The 17,500-nt window shown below is 42.6% G+C and overlaps 3 protein-coding genes and 1 long non-coding RNA gene across 7 annotated transcripts in view; 2 read left to right on the top strand and 2 right to left on the bottom strand.

Moving 5' to 3' along the window:
- LOC134195040 (uncharacterized) overlaps positions 1 to 7,717 on the bottom strand; it is a 10,495-nt gene extending 2,778 nt beyond the window's left edge. The window contains exons 1-9 of the mRNA XM_062664043.1: positions 7,527 to 7,717; positions 7,187 to 7,354; positions 4,667 to 4,834; positions 4,310 to 4,477; positions 4,092 to 4,253; positions 3,383 to 3,799; positions 2,320 to 2,634; positions 1,700 to 2,113; positions 1 to 1,068 (exon numbers count right to left, since the gene is read on the bottom strand). The exon at positions 1 to 1,068 is cut by the window's left edge and continues 555 nt beyond it. Coding sequence (XP_062520027.1) covers positions 1,049 to 1,068; positions 1,700 to 2,113; positions 2,320 to 2,634; positions 3,383 to 3,799; positions 4,092 to 4,253; positions 4,310 to 4,477; positions 4,667 to 4,834; positions 7,187 to 7,354; positions 7,527 to 7,683 — 1,989 coding nt within the window. The 5' untranslated portion in view covers positions 7,684 to 7,717 and the 3' untranslated portion in view covers positions 1 to 1,048. The remainder of the gene's footprint in view (positions 1,069 to 1,699; positions 2,114 to 2,319; positions 2,635 to 3,382; positions 3,800 to 4,091; positions 4,254 to 4,309; positions 4,478 to 4,666; positions 4,835 to 7,186; positions 7,355 to 7,526) is intronic.
- A 1,495-nt stretch (positions 7,718 to 9,212) lies between these two features.
- On the bottom strand, positions 9,213 to 14,263 carry LOC134194780 (uncharacterized). 3 transcript variants are annotated; one of them, XM_062663749.1, is made up of 10 exons: positions 14,093 to 14,263; positions 13,858 to 14,031; positions 13,625 to 13,795; positions 13,221 to 13,394; positions 12,847 to 13,011; positions 12,156 to 12,569; positions 11,379 to 11,690; positions 10,406 to 10,783; positions 9,420 to 9,488; positions 9,213 to 9,369 (listed from the first exon to the last, which is right to left on the bottom strand). In XM_062663749.1, the coding sequence occupies exons 1-9, from the start codon at positions 14,247 to 14,249 to the stop codon at positions 9,433 to 9,435; spliced, it is 2,001 nt and encodes a 666-aa protein (XP_062519733.1). In that variant the 5' UTR covers positions 14,250 to 14,263; the 3' UTR covers positions 9,213 to 9,369; positions 9,420 to 9,432. The 3 variants fall into 3 exon arrangements, with proteins under 3 accessions (XP_062519733.1, XP_062519734.1, XP_062519732.1); XM_062663750.1 differs by having other exon boundaries at positions 9,213 to 9,342; XM_062663748.1 differs by having other exon boundaries at positions 9,213 to 9,488.
- LOC134194781 (uncharacterized) lies at positions 10,586 to 15,322 on the top strand. Of its 2 annotated transcripts, XR_009972245.1 has the most exons (4): positions 10,586 to 10,664; positions 10,718 to 10,804; positions 13,271 to 13,407; positions 15,108 to 15,322. It is a non-coding gene; the product is annotated as an uncharacterized LOC134194781 (long non-coding RNA). The 2 variants fall into 2 exon arrangements; XR_009972246.1 differs by lacking the exons at positions 13,271 to 13,407; positions 15,108 to 15,322 and adding an exon at positions 11,177 to 11,366.
- A 165-nt stretch (positions 15,323 to 15,487) lies between these two features.
- The window catches only part of LOC134194519 (cullin-1-like), a 15,371-nt gene continuing 13,358 nt past the window's right edge, over positions 15,488 to 17,500 (top strand). Inside the window, exon 1 of the mRNA XM_062663460.1 lies at positions 15,488 to 15,794. Within this exon, the coding sequence (XP_062519444.1) occupies positions 15,652 to 15,794 (143 nt within the window). The 5' untranslated portion in view covers positions 15,488 to 15,651. The remainder of the gene's footprint in view (positions 15,795 to 17,500) is intronic.

The following is a 17,500-nucleotide window of genomic DNA, read 5'->3' as shown; positions in this document are numbered from 1 at the left end:
TGTGTGTGTGTGTGTGTGTGTGTGTGTGTGTGTGTGTGTGTGTGTGTGTGTGTGCATGCAACAGTAGAACTTCAGACTTGGGCAAACACTGTTGTTGCAATTCTCTTGTCTCATCTTCCCGGCCAATGCAGGGTTTCCCTCTCTCCTCAGGAGGTGGATTCGTACAGTTTCTTTGTCGTCTTTCTCCACCCACACGTCACAGGGCGAGCAGACCACTCAGACCACTCAGTCCATGCACCGTCTGCAACACAGTTTAGCAATATTGTACGACCTAGAGCCAATCAAGAAAGTTGCACGTGGACGTGCTTAAACAGTAGGACACACCAGTGGCAGGCCGTCTTTTACAGTATTGCCCTTTTCTACCTTTCAGAATGAAATTTGTAATGCACCGATAGCCCTAAATTTTCCAGTGTTTTTCGACACTTAGTCCTCTCTTCACGCAAAAAGTGAATTAATTAACAAGTTACAAAAAAAACATTATAAATGTCTTTAGTAGAAATGGCTACACAAACCAGCAAAAAGCAAACAAACACGTGAGGATGGTTCAATAATTAATGGCCAAATTAAGGGTGCCATAACTCTTAGACTTGTGTTGCAATTTTCTGCAAGGGTCAGTTAAGTCATGGCACCGTCGATGGTACCATACACAAGTATCTTTGGCAAGATGTGACAATATCATAGGTATGAGTAACTGACTTGATCCAGTGTGGGACGAAATTACTCACGTTTGGCAATATCAAAGCGTTGACTTTATTAAATTGCCAAAAATATACAAGACTTGATCAATAATAATTATATTAATCAGATCGTACCCTGATATCACAACCAAAGATCACAAAATTTACTGTCACACTTTTTACAAGCTTTATTGGCACTCCAACTATTCTGCCTACAAGTAATATTGGTTTTTAGACTTTTTTCTTAGACCTGGTTAATTGGTATAAACTTGCTCCATGAACATAACAGCTATTTCATACGTAATTTCAGTATTGCAGAAAAACAAGTTGGGATAGCAATGTTTCTCCACTTTCTTTCGATTTGATGATCACTACACGTTGTCCAGTGTGCCTAGCAACCAATTTAAAGATTAGCAACTAAACAGTGCACACTGAAACTAGCAGTTAGTTGGTTGTCTTATGCAGTTAGTCGGTTGTTTATTGCAGTAGCCGAATCTATGATTTGACATGTCTATGCAGATATGACTCGAATTGTTTAAGACGTGTAGGTCTGCTTGTTATATGCACGTAGGCTATTTTCACTGTACTTTCATGCCTGTCTTCGTTTGTGTGTCAGGAAGTTCAACTGTTAGTTGGTCTGTCTGCTAGCTTGCTGGGTGTGTGTGCGTGCGTGCGTGCGTGTGTGTGTGTGTGTGTGTGTGTGTGTGTGTGTGTGTGTGTGTGTGTGTGTGTGAGTGTGTGTGTGTGTGTGTGTGTGTGTGTGAGTGTGTGTGTGTGTGTGTGTGTGTGTGTGTGTGTGTGTGTGTGTGTGTATGTATGTGTGTGAATGCGTGTGTGCGTGTGTGTGTGTGTGTGTGTGTGTGTGTGTGTGTGTGTTTCTTTTTGTTGTCTGTCTCTTTGTCTGTCTTTCTGTCTGTCACTTGTCTACATGCGTACGTGTTTGTCAAGTATTTGGTATTCAATGCATACGAATACCCAATCAAAGACTATTTCATCTACCTACACACTTAGTTACAACTTACGACATCCATGACCTCCCACTTTGTTGTGGAACCTCTGACCCGTGACACACAGTTTGCTGCCGGATGCTCCAACTTGAAGAACAATGTCAAAGTAGTCACATTTGCCATTAGTCACTTTTTCCAGGTTGGTGTGAAGGTCGAGACAATGCTGCCCCGTAGTAAATGGTGCGTTAATGAGTGAAAAATAATACGTTGTCAAATCTGCTTTGAGGTTGATGGTATGAGTTTGTCCAGTGTTGTCTTTACATTCAAGCTTAATTGCCAGGTAGTGCAACTTTCCATTATTAAAAATGAGATAGTTAAACGACATGTATTTGTTCGCTTTGCCCTTTTTGAAGTAGCCGCCTTTGTTCTTTTTTTGGCCCTTGTCTTTTACTATTTCACTGTAGCCATTTTCCACGCAGACTCCCTTCTCTGCACATCAGAACAGAAATCATAGAGACGTATTCTAGTTTAAGTAGTAAAGAGGGCACCATGCAAACAGGCAATTGTATCTCGACATGTAAAAATACAAATAAATAATTGAAATTTGAAAATTGAAATGACCGAAAGGGTCACTGAACACAGCTAGCTGCATGGTAGATCTACTCTAGGTGAACAGTCCCACACATGATACTCACTGTCATTGGTGACTCTTTTGTCGGCTTTTCTTTTTTTCCTTTTTCTTGAGCCTATCGAGAGTGCCGTTTCGCTTGATGATAGTGTGAAGCCCGAATTCAGCAAACATGGGACGCACACGCCACTAAATATACACCTGTCTGTTGGTTTGTTTGACAAGAGAGTCACCAGAGGTTCGCTTTCGTCTTCTTCCTCTGCACTTTCTGGTAGGTTTGTTACTAGCTCGAACGATGCAGAACCACAGCCCGTGTTTCTGTATCCGCAGTCACCCGTGCCCACAGTGTCGTCACACGTGTCGTTCTCGTCGTCGACAATTGCTATAGAGAGAAATATTAATGGTACTTTGCATTGCAAGATTAAAGTGTGGTGTGGTGTGGTGTGGTGTGTGTGTGTGTGTGTGTGTGTGTGTGTGTGTGTGTGTGTGTGTGTGTGTGTGTGTGTGTGTGTGTGTGTGTGTGTGTGTGTGTGTGTGTGTGTGTCACATGATGATCGAGTGTTTCTTATTTGTCACAGTAGAGTAGATTTCAACGTGTGTGCATTTACAGCGGAGACACATTCAGAGGAGATTGAGCTAGACATGAAATAAAGAGGAGGCAAGTTCTGCAACAGGCAGAAAGACAAGTGGATACATGTTAGGAGGTGAATAAGCGGGCGGACAGGGTTAGACATTTATAGATTAAATGTACACACACGCACACACACACACACACACACACACACACACACACACAGTTGGCGCATTAACAGACTCAAGGACAGACAGACAGACAAACAGACAGACAGACAGACAGACAGACAGACAGACAGACAGACAGACAGACAGACAGAAGAAAAGCGGACAAATAGACAAGCAGTCAGGTAGTTGGGCAGACACACGTGCACACATGAGAACACCCTAAACAAAGACATGCAAGACTAGCTATACCAATAGAGCCAAACAGCTAAGCCAATCATGCACATGCAAGAAAACTGTATGTCTTACTCTAAGACTGCATGGATCATAAAAGCCATATAGACACACAATCTGCAGACATCAAATCAACTGAAACAGCAACACATCCATACCATCACATGGGCTCCCATCAGCAAAGTTAACATTACTGATATCCGCAACAGCATCAGCAGGAACGGTGACCGTTATACGAGCACGTCCCGCTCTAGGAAGCTCCAGACTCTCCGGATCAGCACACAGCAGCGTCACACACACACTCTCTCCAGACCCTGCATAGTCATCACTAGCGAATTCCAGCGCAGTTATGTTGGCCACGGATACGTTTTCCAACTCCACATCGTCATTGAAAAGAAAAAGGTTGATGTCCATCATCACCATGTTACTCGATGCTTTCGTTCTCAGGTCGAATGTTAGAGATGCATTGCAATGAGTTATGGGCACATCAGGTGTGAGGACGTCGAATGTACCTGATGGTAGTCCTATGGATGGTTGAGCTCCTAATGGCTCGACTGCTCCGTCTGCGAAGGATTCTAGGAACAGACAAGATGCGGTTATGGCATATGATTTGGATTGATTGCATTCTGTACAATTTGTGCTCGTGAGAAAGTAATAGACATTAGAAAGCAGGTGGACAAACATAAGGAGATACACACAACTGGACAGTCAGAGTTATAGACAGACAGAGTTATAGACAGACAGAGTTATAGACACACACACGCGCGCGCGCGCGCACGCACACACAAAATTGCCAAACAGCACGGCCAAACCAACAGTGCAACAGACAGTTAACTCAAATTAACTCTTATCTTCACGTTTGCACACCTAGAAAACACTCAGGCTCTGATCCCGTCCAGAAACCATCAATACATGTACGTGTTCGTGATCCAAGAAGGCTAAATCCCACATTACAAAAATACTCAGCATCAGTGCGCTCAGAGTTGAAAGTTACAGTGCCATTGTCCGGATTCGTCAATTCAGAACATGCTGCATGTAAAGAATTTATTTGATAGTAATGAATTGAAGCCAACATGAGAACTGACCTTCTACGCAGCTGCTTGTGATCTCTATTTCTTCAAAATTTGGACATGGCTGAGTGTCATTGCCTAGGACTCTGAAACCAACGGGGCAAGAGAACTCAAGCGTGTCTCCTGCAGGACCAACGTCGATGCGAAGATTTCCTAGGGTGATGTTTCTTTGTATTGTACACTCTAAAACAGAGAGATAAATGGTTGAGATGTGGGGAACCAGAAACAGTGACAGCAAATGTGTGTGTGTGTGTGTGTGTGTGTGTGTGTGTGTGTGTGTGTGTGTGTGTGTGTGTGTGTGTGTGTGTGTGTGTGTGTGTGTGTGTGTGTGTGTGTGTGTGTGTGTGCATGCAACAGTAGAGAACTTCAGACTTGGGCAAACGTTGTTGTTGCATTCTCTTGTCTCTTCTCCTCGGCCATCGCAGGGTTTCCCTCCCTCCTCAGGCGGTGGATTCGTACAGGTTCTTTCTCGTCTTTCGTCACCACCCCCACACGTCACAGGGCAATCAGACCATTCAGACCACTCAGTCCATGCACCATCTGTAAAACACAGTTTAGCAATAATCTACTGTATGACCTAATTAACACGTATTAAAAGCCAGTCACGTGGACGCGCATGAACACACCAGTGTCCAGGTCATCGATTCATAACCATTGGTAAGAAAACACGAAATACGAAAACTTTGGCTAACTATCGAGTTTGGTTAAGAACTACGTGAAATACTCAAATATTGAACGTATATATTTAATAAGTTACTTACGTATTTGATATCAACTTTTAATTAACGAAAATAATTATTGTCGGTTCTGTATGTTTTTCGCTTTGTTGTGCATTTGTACACATGTAGGATCGAAAGTTCTTTGAGAGCGAAGACTTGTCAATCTCAGAGAGAGAATCCCATCCTTCAGAAGGTTGGTAATATGATCAAATAAAGCTGTAATGATTGAATCGTGCAATAACTATTTCTAGACCATGCTTACGAGCACCTATTGAGATGGTGTCTAAAACCTATAATTTGCATGGCAAGTGTGTACTAAGTTACTTCTAATTCATTAGCGCATTCTCATGATCACTTAATTAAATAATCAATTTAGACATGGCGATAACCTCTCCCTTGCGCTGGTACAGTAAGTCGTGTAAAGCATGCTAATCATAAGATAACAACATACATGTACCAGTATCTTAATGCAAACCCACCGCGTGTCATAGCTATACAGATAATACGGGACACTTATTTATTTGGTCACGTGCTACGCGGTTACTCGCAGGTCGCGTCGCGCATTTTTCCCCGACGGTAGGCTAGCGGGTAAGCTAACTAAGGTAAAGAGTATTATGTCCGTTAGGTCATACAAGCTTTTCTCGTCCTTCGCGCGTGGTACCTTCTCGTTAGCTACAAATTTAGCGTGTTCTAAAATGAAGCAAACATTTCCGTTAATTTATTTATTTACAGTAGCTAGCTAGTCTATAGAAATGGATACGTAGATTGCACAGTACCTTAGAGGTATGAAACATGTACATAACCTTTTCAGATAGAAGCCACTGTAGTCACTACACAGCGAAGCCGAGCCGCTGGCTCTAACCTCTACCTCTAGCCTCTACTTAGACGAACGTAGCCTCGTCCCCAGACTCTCTCACGCTAGTCTTGTCCGGTGCCCGTATCAACTAACAGACCAAGAACGTGGATACGTGATTCTGCTAGATATGACACTTTTGTTCTAGTTCGTTAGAATTTATACATAGTCTAATTACTCTCTGTTCGCGTTCACTGTGAATCTGGAACTACGTAATGAAGCACCTGTGTTGGTGTACAAACACTTAATAAATTGGTGATTATGACATCATAGCCAGTGGCGTAACTAGACATGAGGCAGCCGAGGCAGGTAAATAAAATGGGTGTGGCGTTGCAAAACTTTTGCTAGATGTATCAGTTAGTAGATAACAGAAAAGATCGGGCATTCTGCACGCGGTTACCGAACAGAAGAAGTCCTCTTTCACCACTTTTCTCGCACTTAGCTAGCGCACGTTCACGGCACGTGAAGCACTTGCCACACACGTGACTGAGAAACCTAGAGAAATTTTAATGCTAAAATTTTAGTTACACCCTTGATAGCTTGTTTACTGTGACTCCGGATTTATTGTTACTGACACAGACGTGTTTTACTGTGACTTACATTAGGTGCAAAACACGTAGAAAAAAAAGAAAAAAATTCTAGAAAAAAGATGGAATGCGGGAAAGACATCATGGAGAGCTATAACATCACAAACGACTACGAAGTGACGGAAGTTGATAGTGATGTTAGATTGACCAGCCAAGCCCAGACGACCAAGCACTGCTGAACGCATGAAGCTTCTGCATTATGTAGAGTAATCAATAGTAATTACGTAATTGGCATGGCATCTGCATACGTGACCACTTATCAGTAATCATATCGTAACCATAACGTTCTAATAGACTAATGTACTTTGATATGCATAAACCTCATCCTTCTGAGTGTGTCATATTTACATGCTATGTTTAGCGTGTAGAAGAAATCCAGGCTCTTGCGGTTTCGAATGATGTCAAGATCGTCCGTCGCCTACCTTCATGAGCACTCTAGGTGCAGCTACGCCGCTATTTGGGGAGTGATTTTTTTCTCCGCATAGGTTTTCTCAGGACGAGAAACACATAAAAGTTTGCATGTCAGAATATACATATCATGCAGTATTCGGTATTATTCTTACATTGGAACACAAATCTGGTGCACTACTACACGACAGTACATAATATTACTCTAACTGGGGATGCATACGGACAAAACGAAAAACAACACACACTAACAAGGCTAGATAGCTATCTACAAATAGAACGTACATGTTCATGCACCTTCGCTTCCCAACGCCAGACAACTCACCTCGTCTGCATTCCGGGTCGACACCTAGCCACTCTCCTTCAACGCACCCTCGTTCAGGGCCCTCCACATTGATCATGGAATAGCCCGCATGACAAGAATACGTCGCGATGTGACCGTCTACTACCACCCTTCCGTTGATCGGATCTGGCAGCTCCGGACACGTGGAAGCTACAAACGAGAAATCCTCCCTGTAGTTTCATCATCTTTTGGTACCCGATGTACACTTGTGTACAGTATATATACACAGTATACATACATACACGTATACATACTTGAACGTAATGTACGAGTACAGTCGAATGGTGATGCTATAATATTGGAGTGCATGCATGACTCTTACTGTCTGTCTGGTTGGGAAAATTTTGGATCCACCAAGGGTTGGTCTGATCGACGGGAACGTACTGAACCGACGTTGTGCGCTCTGCCATCGTCCAGAGGAGAAGTAGGACAGCAACTTGGCGAGGCCATTCTTGCACACGTACCTCACACATGTACATGGCAACAGCAGTCACAACTCGGGCGTCTACAGAAGGAATTCGACTACTTGCTGGTTCCCATTAGAAAATTAAATTAAGGCAACATCTGTATGCATTCAATGAATGAAGACCTATAGCATGCTGCATGCTCTGTTGTCAACTAAAATAGTGTTCAAAATTAGTATGTATATATACTATTGAATATATACTATTGAGTATATATAGTTCCCATTATAAAAGTTTGTAAAATTTATAACATTTTTGGAATATTGTAAAACGCATATAACATGGGTAGCAGACATTTATGCCATCTATTGATTTGAGGCCTCACAAGGATCATCATTGATCATGAATGTGATAATTGAGCAAGCCTACAGGTGCGGAGGTACACTAGCTACCTACTTAATCAATCAATTATTACAATATTGTATGGGAGTGGTTGCAAGTCATGACCTTGGTTAGATGCTGTGGTGATGGCAGCACATCTGGGGCTGCAATCACTCTGCATCTGGAGAAAGGCTATAGTGGTACATACTACTGTACCAGTAGGTTTACATATCTGGAGGGACCAGCTCCTAAAGATATGAAACAAGACTTTGTCGGTTGTCTAAAGGGCCACACCAATTAAAACTTCTATATCATTATTATATATTCTAGATTATTTTAATTCAAAAGTCATGCATGGCCTAAAACCCAGGTCCTCTGTACGTGTGCAGTATATTGCACAATACCACTGCCGTATTGGCAGGCAGTTTTTTGTAATTCTAAACATTCACTGTAGCTAGAAAGGGTGTCAAATTACAGAATTAAAAGTGTTTAGTTTATCCTGGCACTTAGCAAGTTGCAGTACTGCTGTTTACTATACCCAGGGCATATAATCTTTTGTCACCACAACAGATGTGGATGCATTAATTTTGTAGCTGTACGGTACTACCTCCAGCTAGGTTACTAGTCTCGTCCCCAGACTCATGTGAGCTTGGCAGTGTCTCGTTTCCATGTGACACTTTCAATCCCTATGACACATTCAACTTCCCATTGAAAGGGAGGTGGAAAGTGTCATAAGGGAACGGACACTGCCAAGCTTATGTGAGTGTGGGGATGCGGCTTCAGGTTACTATGCAGCACAAGTGGTGTTGTGATCAACTGGCTTATGTTGGTTTTAGCCACGCTCACATGAAAATAACACAATTAACATACAAATGAATTCCTTTTTCTTTTGATATCTACCAAGAAAAATGAAAAACCTTCAAACAAATGTTGTTTTGCTACGAGAGCCTGTCGCAGCTATTCAGAGACTAGGAAATTAGTGTATGAAAACCATATTGTGTCATATGATTTGCTATAATGTGATAAGGTTCTTCATCACAATTCCTAAATACCACAGTTGTCCTTATTAAATTTATGTGTGCAGCACAGAAAACTGCTGCAAAACCTTTAGTTTAAGCCGAATTAGTGACCCAATAGCAACAAGCCGTATAGCTACAGTTGTTGGGTCATAAACCTTAAAGTCTTAGTGGACTTTGCAACACAGTTTTTGTGCAACCAACATGTGAGCATGTGTTGTGACTTGTTGGTGCTTTAGCAAATTCTAATCTTGACATTACCCAAAAGTAATTAAGCATTTCTCTAAATCTCAATTGTTTCTGTTCTGTTTTCAACACCGATCAATGCCAGTAAATGCTTATAGAAGACACAACGCAACATTAACTACACACAAACGATTTAAGTTGTATTCAAGTGACCACAGGTATATGTACCTTCTTGCCTGACTCATCGATTACAGTTGATTGTTGAACCTATGGGGCGTTCATTCCTTTTAACAATCCCTATAAAAACAATCCTGGTATGAAATTGTCAGAATTCATAGCATCACACACACACACACACACACACACACACACACACACACACACACACACACACACACACACACACACACACACACACACACACACACACACACACACACACACATGCACACACACACACACACATGCACACACACACACACACATGCACACACACACACGCACACACACACACAACACACACACACACACACACAACACACACACACACACACACACACGCACACACACACGCACACACGCACACACACACGCACACACACACACACACACACACACACACGCACACACACACACACACACACACACACACAGTCGTCGTCATCCTAGCATAAGCTAATTAACTGCATCTCGGACTCTCCTGACTGATCAGATCATCCTATTGTATTTCAGCTAAAATTTTAGTACAAACAATCAAATACATCATTTGTAGTTTAGCCTTCATTTGCTTGGTTATTCACTATTATAAAAGTGAATTTTTTGAAGATGCAATGGTTTGTCTAAATGTCTGTAAATCGAATGCCATTCATTGTTTATCATGTCTGACTGACTATTTCTATTCATGTACAGTCAATCTCATCTTGTGTATTCTCTCAAGATGTCTGCATGCCCATTTCAAATCCTTGGTAACTTAACATGTTTAATTTCTTGGATACTTTCTCAGTAATCTATCTCGGTGATTTCCCCCAAACAGCTCAATGCATTCAGCATCAGCGACCAAAAATCTAATTTCAAGAGTACATGCACTGTCACAGCCCATTTAGTAGTATTTAGTAGTCTTGAATACTCCATCTGTCTACGCTATACTTGCAAGGCCTCTACAAATTAAGCTCTACCCTACTTGACACTGTTTGTATGACTACAACTCTGCTCACCGCCTTGTGGACATGATGTCTCATATTTATGAAATCTGATATTCGAAAAGCACACTTTGCTGCCCAGAGAGTATCCTTGCACGTAGATACTAATTCGTTTGCATTGGCTGTAGTATTCCCCGACATTTCTGTGAAGATCTAGACATGCACTGCCTCTTGTTCCAGATTTATCAAGGTTCAAAATACTAAAGACTGAGCAGTCTTGTTGCAAGTGAATGTAATGCAGTGAGCCTTGACATTTGACATAGACTATCAGCTGGTGAATCCCAAGACGAAACATAATGTAATCAAATGACATGTATTTGTTGTTAGGACTGATGGTGATAAACCCTGGACTTTTTTCACCTTGGCCATCCGACAAACAGAAAGAACTTGGATCTACAAATACACGACAAACAGGTAAGGGTCTTTCCCTAGTACATGTTGAGAATAGGTCATGTCTGAATGTAAGAAAGGGGACAGTAACTGTTTGTGTCATGTGACACATGTGTGTGTGTGTGTGTGTGTGTGTGTGTGTGTGTGTGTGTGTGTGTGTGTGTGTGTGTGTGTGTGTGTGTGTGTGAAAGGGATGGCGGGCTAGTGGGTCTACAAGTTGCCAATAGTGGCAGCCTTGCACCTTCATTCCATACGTTCTTTCCAAGCATTAGTAGATATCTGCTTCCCACTAGTGTGATTAACTAATAAGTCTCCAGTATAAGCAGTAAACCAGCAATAGAAATGAAACTGTTGACACATGCACCTATAGCTATATAGGTCTGCTTGCTATGATAGGTGATTACCATAAAGTACCCACAAAGAGGTTCAGCTACTGCACTGTACGTCCTAGGCTCCTTGGGCTCGTCTTTGCTTTGTTGGTCCAACAATTTCAGCACAAAGCATAAAAAAGCAAAACAGGAGAATGCAAGAGAAGAGCAAAATGGCTAACTCAAAAAGCTTGCACGAATAAAGTTAAGATGTTCGTTAGTCAGCTTACGTGACGTTATGAATTGTTTTTTGGCTAAAGCTCTCTTCTTTCTGCTCTCAGCTGAGTTGCTAGATTTACTGGCTGAAATTGCAAATCCAGACTTTTTGAGACACGGAAGACAGATGAAGACTGGACAGGATTCCGTCCGATTAGTGAGAAGTGATACTAATTCAGTGCTCCCTTCGCCATCACTTTCTACATCATCGGTGATGTTTGAGAACAAAGTCCAGTCACTGGAGCCACATCCGGTGTTTCGATAGCCACAATCTCCACCATTTGAGGTGTTATCGCAAGTGCCCACAGTTTCTTCATCTACTGTGACTAAACACAAAATACGACTGCCAACATCAAGATGGAGGAAGTATGAGACAGTAAACATGCATGCAGACAAACATGTAGATTACAAAACAATACAACAAATAGCAAATTGAATTAAATGCTGACATGCAGCAACATAATCACAACACAATAACACAATAACACAATAACACACACACACACACACACACACACACACACACACACACACACACACACACACACACACACACACACACACACACACCATAACAGATGATGATATAAATAAAAACACAACAACTCAACAACTCATGCACCAACACAACAACTCAAAAGCATAACAACTCAACAATGCAACAGCACAACAACACAACAACATAAAAACACTAGAACAACAACTGAAGTGCAACAACAACAACAACAACAACAACAACAACAATGAAACTCAACACCAATTTTAGTGATACTCATTTAGTTCTATCTTACCATCACAGGGCTGTCCATCAGCAAAGTTCACATTACTGATCTCAGCTGAGCCACCCACAACGGTGACAGTGATTCGAACACGTCCGACTGTTGGCAAGCTAACGTTGTTGTTCAGATCACTACAATGCACTGTTACACATGCAGAACTGGCAGACTCAGAGTAGCTGTGACTTGACACCTGTTCTTCTGTTGTTGCTATTGGGGGCTCAACCAATTGATTGTCTTTCTTTACTAGTAGCAGACTTACTTCCAACTTCAGAAGCTCCTCTTTGGTGCTCGTTCTCAGATTAAACGTAACTGATCCATTACATCTGGAAATGGGAATGCTAGGACTCAGAATGTCGAAAATGCCTACACCCAATCCTATGGAAGGATTAGTGCCAACTGGTGTCACTGTGCCTGTAGTGATCAACTCTGGAGCACAGAGATCAAATCAGTTTGTAAATGTATGCAGAAAATAGTTTGAATGCACACACACACACACACACACACACACACACACACACACACACACACACACACACACACACACACACACACACACACCACACACACACACACACACACACACACACACACACACACACACACACACATTTGGGCACAGAAAAATGAATAGAAGGAAGCAACATAAAGTTAGCAGTGCAAGGAATCCATGGGAAGGGTCTGGTTAGGCGAGACTATCACTGACCTTGAATGCACTCAACATCTGATCCACTCCAGAAACCATCTGCACAAACACGCTGTGGCGAACCTTTCAGATTAAATCCAATAATACACGTGAATCGCGCAATGTCTGGATTGTCTTTATCAATTTCTATCGAGCCATTTGTAGGTGCAGACAACGGAGGGCATGCTGTGCACACAGAATAACGAATTATTCTAGTTCAATGTCAGTCAATCTCTCAAACCATCATCTCACTGGATCATTCCAACAGGCATATATATATATATATATATATATATATATATATATATATATATATATATATATATATATATTTGCAGATACCTGGTGAAAACTACAGTAGTGCTGGCTTGAGACTGATGTGAAACATTGATTACTTTGAACACACGTTTGATTGACTGTTGTCAGCTCTGTGTCTTTGTTGCAGACTTGTGTTTCGTTACCCACCACTCGGTAACCGTCAGGACAAGAGAATACGATGATATCTCCTGTGGGTCCAAGTGTCAGTGTCAGCAGTCCTATTCTTAAATTCCTCTGTAGAGCCTTGCATTCTGCACATAACATGTAAGACAATATATAAAAGATGTGTATAGATAAGTAATATTGTACTGAGTATTTCCTCTGGTTTGGTGGTGGTGCTCGTAGTGTGTGTGTGTGTGTGTGTGTGTGTGTGTGTGTGTGTGTGTGTGTGTGTGTGTGTGTGTGTGTGTGTGTGTGTATGTGAGTCAGTGTGTGTGCATGGTGTACGTGCGCGTGTGCGTGTGCGTGTGTCCACACATACCCGGACATGGGTCTGGATTACAATCTTCCTGCTCAACTGCATCCCCGCTACAATTCTTTCCACCAGGCAATTCTGGAACGGGAGCTGTACACATACGCTCCCGCGTTCTCGTCCCACCATCACACGACACAGTACACTCACTCCACTGGGTCCAACCAGTCCAGCCGCCATCTAAAAAATCACACACATTACATTATTCACCCGGAAACTATAGCATGCATCCTCAGCCTCACCCAGTCTACACGCGGGCTCATCACCGAGCCACTCTCCTAGTATACATGCACGGTTACTATCGAGCAAGTCTTCTCCGTACAAAGAGTATCCCGCAGCACAGGAATACGTAGCCGTGTGCCCAACCACTTCAACACTGCCGTTTTCAGGACTCTCCAAGTCAGGACAGACGCTCGCTACAAACACACACAATAACGCAAACGGCAGGTCCTATGCCTTGTATGGGAGCGGACTCACTGTCTGTTTGATTAGGAAAGTTTCGGCTCCACCACGAGTTGGGACCTTGGTCGAGAGGCACGAACTGAACGCAGTGGCCTAGAGAGACGAGCGTCGTCGCAGAGAGACACAGTAGAGACAATCTCCGAAATGCACTTCTCACACACACATTCGCCATCTGAGACTGTGAATGCATCTGCATGTAATGCACACTGGGAACCCTGCTGTCAATGTTTGTTTGGACCGTTTAGCTAATTAGCGGCTTTTCCCAAGCCATTCGCGCAAAAAATAAAGCAAAAATGACGCAAAAATAGTGCAGTGAATGTGTACGAAACGCAAAACGTGACTTACTGGGTTTACAAAGAAGGAAATATCTGCACGAGGAAATGAGACGTCACGAAAAATATTTTTTTTGAAATAATTTAGTACGATTGTAGCTACTAGGCAGAAAAATCAGTGTTGCCAGTCATTTTTTGGGCTGGGGTCATGCGCTCTGTTTGGTGCTACATCATTAATATTAATACATAGGCATCATTGACTTTTTTTGGCACGTTTGTTACGAAAACCAGACTCTCTCTCGCTAAGTCTTGTCTGGTGCCCGTACAACCGTTGATTTTCCAGGCGCGAGAGGGACGAGCTAGGCTCGAGTGTCCAGCCGGTCATCCCCCGCGGCGGAGAAGGTCTTTCTCCGCCAAAGGGGGAGACGACCGGCTGAACTGTCGAGCCTAGGGACGAGCTAACAATTATATTTACCATGTTCTGGATTTCGAGACTAGAGTGAAGCCTCGCGGAGGCATTTCTCAAGAGTCTTAGACTGCTTAGTGAGGCTAAGGAGTGACATGTTTCAGAATAATAAATAAAGTTAGTTCAATTAATTAATATTAAAATACTCTGTCAGGGCTGGTGCCACAAGTTTTATGCCTGGTGCCACAATTGGCACCATCACCATGGAACGGCAACTCTAAAAAATGTAAAAACCGAAATTTTGTAAATTATAAATGTTTAAGTATGTTTTATTTTGCGATTTGTTTTACAGGCTTTGACGGTAGGTGTGTATACAAGCGAACACACTGCACTGTAACGTTAGTCTCAGGCCTAGGGAGGATAAGGTCTGGCTACCGAGGCTACTGTAAGCGTATCGTGTGGCAACACGACAGCCGAATGAACGGAACACAAAAATTACTGATTAATTGTACGTATTGATAATTCTATCTGTATATATCCCTTTTCTAGAATTGTAGACTCACGTGATCAGGTCACAACTGTCTTACTGATTTTGCGCATGCGTATGTACATTATGACGCAATTACGCAGTTGCCATGATATCATGCAGCGCACGCTAGAGATCCGATGCCTGAGTCGGATGTAAAATAATAATAATACGGGCACTAACACATGGACTGTTAGTGGCCCGGATAAAAGTAGACAGGCCTAAAAATCGAGTCAAACAGCTGGCTAGCGACAAGAAACGCTTTCCGACAGCTAATTCAGTGTCTACTTGTTAACAAAAACCGGTCTCGTTAGCCTTTCAACGCGACTTCAAGTCGTCGAGGTGTTTGCGTCTCGTCAAGGCAGCAGCAATGGCGTCGACTGGCGCCGCACAGAATCCACATGGACTGAAGACGACGAATCTTGGAGAAATATGGGCGGACTTGGAGTCTGGCATCAGACAGATCTTCAGTCGCAGCAGTATGGCGAAGAAACGCTACATGGAGCTGTACACGTATCCTGTTTCTCTGTCAGTTGTGTTGTGTTTGTATAAATCGTTATAGATTTCAGGGTTGTTCCCCACCCCGGTGGGGCTGGGACGGTCGCCCCACCCACGGGTGATGTCACATGGACAGACCTCTGAACTTTATTTCCTACGGAATCATGATACTGTTGCTATAAAAGACCACGCCCATCGAACGTGATTAAAAATGGGCGTGGTCAATAATGAATACAGTTGGTTATTGAGGTGATGGACTCAAGCGAAATCGCTGAGGAAAGTGAATAAGTGGGCGTATAGATTCGTTTGGGACTGTCTTTCTCTGGAACTGGAAAAGGCTAGGTTGGATAGAGTGGAAAGAGACAGGGCACGTTGACCGATCAAACACAACTTTTTCGAAACGAGATAGATGAGGCGGTAACAGAGCTATACGCATGCGTAGTATCCTTTCTAAATGGAAAGTAAATTATTGACTAGAGGAGACAAGCACTGACAATATGGTAGAGCAGTAACAGGAAATGGAATCTCATGAAATCTAACTGCAACTGACTCCCAAATCTTTCTCTTTTTGAACGAAGGATTTCTGAATTTTTGCCAAATTCACCATCTAAGAGATCATAATCACCCCATGTGTACGTGTTCTTTGTCATAGCCGTTTCATCTACTTTTCCACCTGGTAGAATGTCTACTGACTCTGTGGGAGTTTGTTCTGTCGAACACATGAAATCATGCAAATGCCATTCTTTGAGACTTCTGTGCGGGCAATCCAAAATGTGCGCAAATAGTGGTCTGGAAATGCAAGGCTAAGCGTGGGCGTTGATGTAGAAAGTTAAAGTAAGTAGAGACGCAAGTTTTACTTATCTACGTGCTTTTTCTTTTCCTTTCTATGCGTACTGATGGTAGGATAGGTTGGAAAGTCAATCTGCTCTTGTTTTTCGGAAACAGAAAAGTTACCAATCGAACAGCGTAATACCTTTCCTGTCTATCCGTTTCTGGGAAAAGGTTTTGGATTCTATCCAGAAAACGAAAGGTGCCCATTTGAACACACCAGCGGGTCTCACCACTCTATCTGTTTCTATAAAGGTCTCAAACGAATATGCTCAGTATTACACATAAATTGAAAGAAACCGCCACTACCTGATTGCAATATTATGCCAGTTGCCATAGCATCGTCCGTCTCTTCCACAAGCATTACTAATTACCGTAAAACCAGATTTAAATCGTGCGAATCCTGTGACCAAAATATCATGGCACGAATTGAATTCGTACTGTGCATAGACATGCTCATGTGTACTGCATTCATTCCATCTTTCTCTCGCTGTTTTTCCATAGGTCTGTGTATGGTATGATTCCTGACTATTTCAATCGCTTGACACCAAAAGACAAAGGCATTTCTAGAGGTCACACTGCCTCTGTGCAGGTGGTAGATACCCCAGATACAAGCGAGTGTAGCCATTATATACTGTTTGTCTGTCTGTCTGTCTGTCTGTCTGTCTGTCTGTCTGCGTGACCGTAAGGCGTTGTAGCAGTAAAGTGCATGCGCTGTTTGTTTGTCTGTCTAATGTCGGTCATGGATGGAAATTCGTTTCTGAAGATCCAACATCACCAGCTAGGCGATGGGTCAGATCAGTTGCCGGCTCCAGAAGCGCTAATGGAATTCATTTCATGTTCTTGCAGCAGTAACTAGCTCAGGCAATCTGGTATGTCAGGAAAGACGAAGC

This window comes from Corticium candelabrum, chromosome 19 (assembly GCF_963422355.1).
Source record: "Corticium candelabrum chromosome 19, ooCorCand1.1, whole genome shotgun sequence".
NCBI lineage: Eukaryota > Metazoa > Porifera > Homoscleromorpha > Homosclerophorida > Plakinidae > Corticium > Corticium candelabrum.
The sequence above is the reverse complement of the archived record's forward strand: the minus strand, read 5'-3'. Positions and strand labels throughout refer to the sequence as shown.